This window comes from Camellia sinensis, chromosome 2, assembly GCF_055761805.1.
Source record: "Camellia sinensis isolate YWXY chromosome 2, ASM5576180v1, whole genome shotgun sequence".
Classification (NCBI taxonomy): domain Eukaryota; kingdom Viridiplantae; phylum Streptophyta; class Magnoliopsida; order Ericales; family Theaceae; genus Camellia; species Camellia sinensis.
The window spans coordinates 33,492,540-33,500,602 of NC_138962.1; the positions used below are offsets into that span (position 1 = coordinate 33,492,540).

At 32.6% G+C, this 8,063-nt stretch overlaps 1 protein-coding gene across 1 annotated transcript; it reads left to right on the top strand.

Annotated features, from left to right (window-relative positions):
• The first annotated feature begins 1,598 nt into the window (after positions 1–1,598).
• On the top strand, positions 1,599–5,469 carry LOC114257747 (cysteine proteinase mucunain). The gene is made up of 5 exons (XM_028197538.2): positions 1,599–2,342; positions 3,678–3,913; positions 4,012–4,152; positions 4,435–4,884; positions 5,024–5,469. The coding sequence occupies exons 1-5, from the start codon at positions 1,871–1,873 to the stop codon at positions 5,120–5,122; spliced, it is 1,398 nt and encodes a 465-aa protein (XP_028053339.2). The 5' UTR covers positions 1,599–1,870; the 3' UTR covers positions 5,123–5,469.
• The last annotated feature ends 2,594 nt before the right edge of the window (positions 5,470–8,063 follow it).

The window sequence follows — 8,063 nt, forward strand, 5'->3', positions numbered from 1 at the left end:
CAAATACTCTTTATCCTATATCTTCAACCTAATATCACCACACAAATAATCTCTTCACTCAATCTCACCGTACTCTTAATCTTCTTCATTCTATAGAGCAAAACAAATTTGAATTTAACCAATAGCCAATAATTAATAAATTTCACGCATTTACACTAGTTTATTTATTTATTATTTTTAATTCACAGTAAAATTTCCTTTCATCAATAATTTATTAATTATATAAATAAAAAAATATTTGTTATTTTGTTTTTTACAAAAATGTATATCTACATACGTGGAAATTTATTATTTTAGCTTTTTTTTTTCCTAATGAAAAAACTTACAAAAAAATAAAATAAAATAGAGAGTTATGTGATTAACTTGCAGTAGATTTTTGATCAAAAAGCAAAGTCTCCAAATGGGGCCATATTTTGGTTTAGTTCATTGCACTCCTTTGGCATAGGAGTCTTTTGGATTTTTTGAATTAAAATAATCAAAAAAAAAAAAAAGGTTAAAAGTTAATAAGACAAAATATCACATTTAAATCAGAATTATTTCATTTTTTTTCTTAAAAAATAAAAAAAAACAAAAAGTCAATCCCAAATAAAAAATTTTGGCCTTAAATTAAAAAAGTTAAAAAATCAAAAAATCAACCCACTTCTCAAACGGAGCTGCAATTTGCATTAGGCTGGTCAATCTAGCATTAGTAAATGAGGGTGTAATTATGTTAAGATTGTAGGATCGATTATTTTTGTTTCAATTATCAAGAGAGATAAATATAATTTATCCTTGTAAAATAAAAATTATATTTCATAAATTTAATATAATTATATAAATTTCTTACTACCATTGTCTATACAAAAATCATAACCCCACCGCCATCGTGAGAATCACTACTCTATTATCACTTGCCACCACAACCAATACCAATGCCGCCACAACCACAATACCACTTCACCACCACCATCAACGCCACATCAACCTACCACCACCACCACCTTACTATTAGTGATATCACCACCACTCATGCAATCATTTACTCAGCTATTAACACTATCAGGATGTATATTAATTTTTAAATGGTTCATTACTAACTTGTTAAAAAATAGAAATTATATAAAATTTAAACTCAATTTTTTTAATTGGAAATTTATTCCTCCAAACAAAACTTTAGGAATTTCACTTAGGATTGATTTAAGAAGTGTTTTTTGTTTTTGTTTTTTTTGGAATAAATTACAAATACACTTCATGAGGTTTGTTTAAAATGTTGATTGTCCCGGTGGTTTAAAAAATTATAACTTACAAATATCTCTTTATCAGAATTTTTTATTTAATATAATCGACTGAAAAAAATAAAATATTTAACTGTTCTTCTATATAATAATAAAATTACTTAAATTATTAATTGAAATAAATTTATAATATCATTAAAAACTAATAGTTAACTTGATATTTTATTAATAAAATAAATAATTTGTTATGAAATTATAAATTTCAAATGATATAACTTAGAGAATGAAAGAGATAATTTGCATTTTAAACAAACTTGAAATATTATATTTATAATTTATTTATTTATTTTTTCTTTAAAAAACTACATTAAACAATTGCCAAACATTCTCTTGTGTAAAAAAAATTATTTTGTCCATATGACAAGAAGCAGCCAAACCGCCGCAACCAACCAGGACGAGTTGGGCTGCTTCCCCAGTTGTCCTTTGCCGTATTTAGGTGGGTCACAATACTTTGAATCCTAGATGACTTCTGTCTCCGTCTCCTTCTCTCTTTCAATAGTAAACTCCTCTTCCTCCGCACCCCCTCTCTTCCTATATATCACTCTCAAACCCCCCCTCCTCCTCCTCCTCCTCCTATCTCCAAAAACCCATCAACAATGGCGACTTTCAAATCCCCTTCAATGTCCTCTCTTCTCTTTCTTTCCTTCTTCTTCTTCTTCGCCTTCTCATTCGCTCTCGACATGTCCATTATCAACTACGACCAAGCCCACAATCTCTCCGACTCCGAATCCATGGCGATCTACGAGAAGTGGCTCGTCAAGCACGGAAAGGCGTACAATGCGATCGGAGAGAAGGAGAGACGGTTCGAGATCTTCAAGGATAACTTGAGGTTCGTTCAGGAGCACAATGCGGTGAACCGGACCTATAAGTTAGGGTTGAACCGGTTCGCCGATCTGACGAATGAGGAGTACCGGTCGATGTTTTTAGGTGGGAGGATGGAGATAAAGAAGAGGCTGTCGAGTCCGAAGAGCGATAGGTATGTGTTTAGGGCTGGCGATAGGTTGCCCGAATCGATTGATTGGAGAGACAAAGGGGCCGTGTCTCCTGTCAAGGATCAAGGACATTGCGGTAATTTCCCCATAAAATCATATATACATTATGTATATTTATAAAAAAAAATTATGACTCAAAAAAATTAAAATTATGCTATTTTTCATTTTAATTATAAGAAGCATATGGGTTTTTTTTCAACAGATATGAGTTTTTTTTCTTCCATATATTTTAGTAAATTAAAAGATTCCATTGTCTAAGTTAGGGTGTCGGGCACGTATCTATACATTACTCAATAGAAACACAGCATATAAACCCAAGTGGGTGGCATTGTGGATTAGGTTTGGGGTTTAAGCCCCAGGCTCATAGGTTCAATTCCTTTTTTTTGGGCCAATCTCATAGGCGAAACATAACACAGTTAGTTAGGAGGTTGAATCTCAAGTTCTGTAACACAATTAGTTTGGAGTTTGGAGGTTGAATCTCAAATTTTCTAATCAACACTTGACGTGGATTCAAAAAAAAAAAAAAAAACACAGCATATATGTATATAGTATTTGTTTTTGATTCATGTTATGCTTATGAAATTCTAGTACAGATGTGTAGATCATTCGATTGATTAATTTTTATTGCGTGAATTTAGAAAGATGAATGAAATCATGAAAATAGACTACATGGCGAGCCCACAAGGAGTCCCAACATAATGGGGCCTCGGGGACTGGTCTGTTTGTTTGTATGGAAAATTGCTCTCTTTGGGAGAGAAAGTTAGGGAAAAATTGTTTTGTTATGGGAGATTAATACATTACATTAACTCTGGTTAGGTAGGCATCTTCAATTATATATCAAATTTAAAAAATCGCTAAGAAAAACCCTTCATTCCTTTTCCAAAAGTTAAGTTAAGTTTTGCTCAAATTAAGGGTGAAAAATGTTTACTCAAAGAAAATAGGATATTTTGTGGCTCTCAAATTTATTACTGTCATTATTAAGCTTTTACTCAAATATATGCTTAAATATGAGTTTGTCTTTTGCATCAGTTCTTTGCTTACCTTGAATTTCAAGCTTTCAGGCCTAGAGGCAGAAACTTTATTTTCTAGTATGTTCTGTCCTTTTTAAGTAAAATTATATATTTTTTAGCACTTTTCTCTCCTCTTTTTATTACATTCACAAAATTGTTATAAATCATGGTATAAGCAAAAATTAGGTGTAGCAAGACGAATTTGAATAGACATTGGTGATATAGATATAATATAGTGATTAGCTTGTCCTTTGATGCCAATCTCGGATGCGATAAGAAAGAACATCCGGAGGAACAAAACCCAGAAAAGGAAATTGGAATTGTTATGTATTTATCTATCCAAAATAACTTTCTAGAGTCTGTACCATATTATTTTTAATTAATTAATTATGATCATGAAGGGAGTTGCTGGGCGTTCTCAACAATTGGTGCCGTGGAAGGTATAAATCAGATTGTCACAGGAGATCTGATCCAGTTATCAGAACAAGAACTAGTGGATTGCGACAAAGCTTATAATACGGGGTGCAATGGAGGTCTCATGGACTATGGCTTTCAGTTCATCATTAACAATGGTGGCATTGATACCGAGGAAGATTACCCATACCGAGCTGTTGATGGCACATGTGACCAGAACCGGGTATGTTTCATATAAATCAAGCTCTAAAAAAAGAAAAGAAAAACAACCTTCTTGTGCTTTAATTAAACTAGCATTTGTATCTTAAATGCTTCTTTCAGAAAAATGTACGAGTTGTTAGCATTGATGGATACGAAGATATTCCAGAAAATGACGAGAAGGCGTTGAAGAAGGCTGTTGCCCATCAACCTGTTAGTGTTGCCATTGAAGCCGGGGGCAGAGCTTTCCAACTTTATGAATCAGTAATGACTTCATCCTCGAAATCTTTTATTTTCTCTTCGTAGAGTAATTCTCTCCTTAACAAGACATGATTGGAAATTCATCTAAAGAAATGATAACTGTATGTATATAATACAAAACTTGTAAATAATAATAAACTGGACACATTTAATTTCTTATATGACTATAGATGAAAATTGGATGGATGCTAACTAATTTCTTAACAAGCTAAAACAAACAATTCTATTGCTATTGTTATTATTTTTTCAAACACAACATGATTTTTCCCTTTTAATTCTTTTCAGGGTGTATTTACTGGACACTGTGGGACAAACCTTGACCACGGTGTTGTTGCTGTTGGATATGGTACAGAAGATGGTGTAGATTACTGGGTTGTGAGGAACTCTTGGGGTCCAAACTGGGGAGAAAACGGGTACATAAGGTTGGAGCGCAACATCAATTCCATTGGTGGCAAGTGTGGGATTGCTCAAATGGCCTCATACCCCATGAAGACCGGTTCCAACCCTCCTAATCCCGGTCCATCTCCTCCTACCCCAGTAAAACCCCCCACAGTCTGCGATGATTATTACAATTGCCCTGCAGGAACCACATGCTGTTGTGTCTATCAATACAGTAGCTACTGCTTTGGTTGGGGATGCTGCCCCCTCGAGTCTGCTACCTGCTGTGATGATCACTCTAGCTGCTGCCCACACGAGTACCCTGTCTGTGACGTTGATGGCGGGACTTGCCTAATGGTTATTTAGCTTTATTTATTTACTTTCATTGCTTTAGATACAACGAAAAAAGAAAAGAAAATGCTAGCATAAGCATTTTAAAGTCAACATATCTGAACTTTTTCGCCTGCTAATCTAATATTTTTATTTTATGTAACAGAGCAAGGACAACCCGTTGGGAGTAAAGTTGTTGAAGCAAAGTCCGGCTAGACCAAACTGGGAACGCCTGCATGTCCGCGGAAACGTTGATAGTGCTTGAGAAGCTTTGGTTTATTTGGGGTATGGGGAGTGGGAAAGGGGAAGAGATTATTACTTTGAAGAATTGGGTCGGTCTTGGTTGATTGTTTTCTGCACTGCTTAGCGGCAAGAAAGGTTGTGGAGAACAAATGAATCCCATCGGATTGGATTCTAGTACACACCTGTGTGGACCCTGTCAGATTGATTTTATTGTTTCTAACTTTGAGCTTTGTAAGTAACTTCTTTTTCATTTATATTTGTTTAAGAGCAAGAAGGAAAAGAAATTGGGGTTTAAATATTATTCTAATTGCACTTTGTGAACTAGAATGCCATTTGTAATGCACACGGTACTTACAGGTTGATTGTGTATGTGGTTTCTTTCATATGGTTTTAAATGGACAGTTTATAACATATATGAAAGCAATGGCACAAGCAAGGTGTTGAGTGCATTCAAAATAAGATACCAAATTCAATGTTGCCAAAGAGCCTGGAGGGCCACCAAGTTAGGTAAGTTGACTTATACATTGATGTATATTAATGTAGCCCTTCAATCCATAAAAATATATATATATATACTAAGCAAGTCCTTGGTAAATTAGCCGAAAGTAATGAGGCTCCGTTTAGAAACTTGGCTATTTTAGCCTCGGTTTGGGAAGATGGGTTGGGTTGGGTTGGGTTTGAGAATTCAATAAGACAAACATCACATCTAATTCATAATCATTACCTTCTTTCTCTCATAAAAAGTCAAAAAAATCAAAAAATCCTTCCCAAACGAGACCTTTTAGCCTCAGGTTAAAAAAATTAAAAAGTCAATCCTTTTTCCAAACGAAGTGTTTGATTGGGGGAATTAGGAGGGGGGACTATCCACTATTTGGATTGTAATCCAAATAGTGCACCTTATCCGTCGTTTGATTTTTTTTTAGTCCGGCGGACTCCATGTCCGGCCGGACTCCATGTCCCCCATATGGGGACTATCCTGTCCTGGGGGGTGGGACAGAAAGTGGGGGACTAATCACTGTTTGGATTATATGCGAAAATGACCATTTTGACCCTCTACTATTTAATTATGTATTATATTTAATAAAATTCAATAAAATTTAAATGTCTCAATTTAAAAATAAAATAATTTTATTTAACTTTTTATTAATGTTTTATTTATTTAATTTTTTAAAATAATTTTTTATAGATATTTTATTGATGTTTTATTTTAAAATTTTGTTTATGTTTTATTTAATTTCATTGTTTAAATTTAATAGATGTTTTAATAGATGTTTTATTTAAACAATTAAATGTTTAATTTCAACAATAAATAATTTCATTTATTTAAATTATGTTTTATTTAAACATTTAAAGATTTGTACATCAACATGTTTATTAAATTATTTCAACATCTGTACATCAACATGTGTATTTATTTAACATCTATTAAATTATGTTTTAATACGTCAACATTTGATTACATCTACATTTGTTAATTGTTAATTACATCAACATTTGTTAATTGTTTAAACATAATCTATACATCAACATTTATTTAATTGTTAATTGTTAATTGTTTAAACATAATCTGTACATCAAAATAATTTCAATGTTAATTGTTTAAATAAAAATTTAAACATTTAACCATTAGTATGTTTAATTTCAACAATAAATTTTTATTTGTTTAAATAAAAATAATCTATACCAGTCAAATTTTTTTATCAATATTAGTATGTTTAAATATCTTTAAACAAAATTTAACCATTAGTATGTTTAATGTTTACTAAAAATAATTAAAATATTAAAGATATGTTTAATATTGCTATTACATAGTAAACAATTGAAAAAGGGTAAAATAGTCTTTTGTTCATTTATCCTATCCAGTCCGTCCAACAAAACGTTGGATTCACTGAAAATAGTCCTATCCAGGCATCTAATCCCATGAAAAAACAAACACAGGATACATATCCAATCCGACCAAATAGTCCGGGGGATTCACAGTCCCAGGATTCAAGTCCGATGGATTCTAATCCCCCCTTTTTCAGTCCGTCCAATCAAACACACCCTTAGTTGACTATTTTGCTATTTTAGCTTTGTTAAAAAAGTTATATTTAAAATGATAGGTTTTTTTTTCGTAGTTGATTTGATAATTGTGAGATAAAAAATGAAATGATTATGTTTTTAATATGACATTTTATTTTATTGACTATTTAATTTTTTTTTTGGTCTTTATTATTAGTTTAGCCAAACTCGGGCATCCCAAACAAAGTTAGGCTCATTATTAGTAGGTTAGGTGGATCGACGAATTGGACCTAAGGGGCTCTTTGGATTCCAAGAAAATATTGATCGCAGCCGGTTAATAGGGATTTGGAACTTGCATATGTAGATTGATGAATTCAACCCTAAGGGGCTGTTTGGAGTGCAAGAAAATATTGATTGTAACAGGTTAGGGATTTGGAACTTATATAAGATGGAAAGTTGTAACACTTTTGCCTGTTTGTCCAAAAAATATGTAAAAATATTAAGAAAAATGCTTGGGAGCACTAATTAGTGCTCCCACTAATTAGGTGGCAGTGGGTCCCGCCATTAATAATGTGATGTTTTGGTCTTGGAGTTGTATTTTTTTTTTTTTTTACTTTTTTAATGCATTCGTGCTATTAGTGGTGGTGTTTTTAATGTGATGAATCATTGTTGAAATATTAAAATCATGTTGATGAAGAGTGTTGTGTTGCTTGATTATTAGGTTTTTTTTTTTTTTTTTTTTTTGGCCCTTCTTATCACCCTTCCTATTATTTTATTTTATATTATTTTTGAAAATCAAGTTGGTACATTTGGTAAGGTGTTGGGGACTCTCTCTCACGTTCAAAATCATTGACAATAGTGTTTGGATGGAGGGGGATTTATAAGAGGGAAAAGGAAAGGAAAAGTAGCCTCTCACTGGGGGTTTTTAATGGAAGGAAATGATGTATAAGGGGGAGTAAATG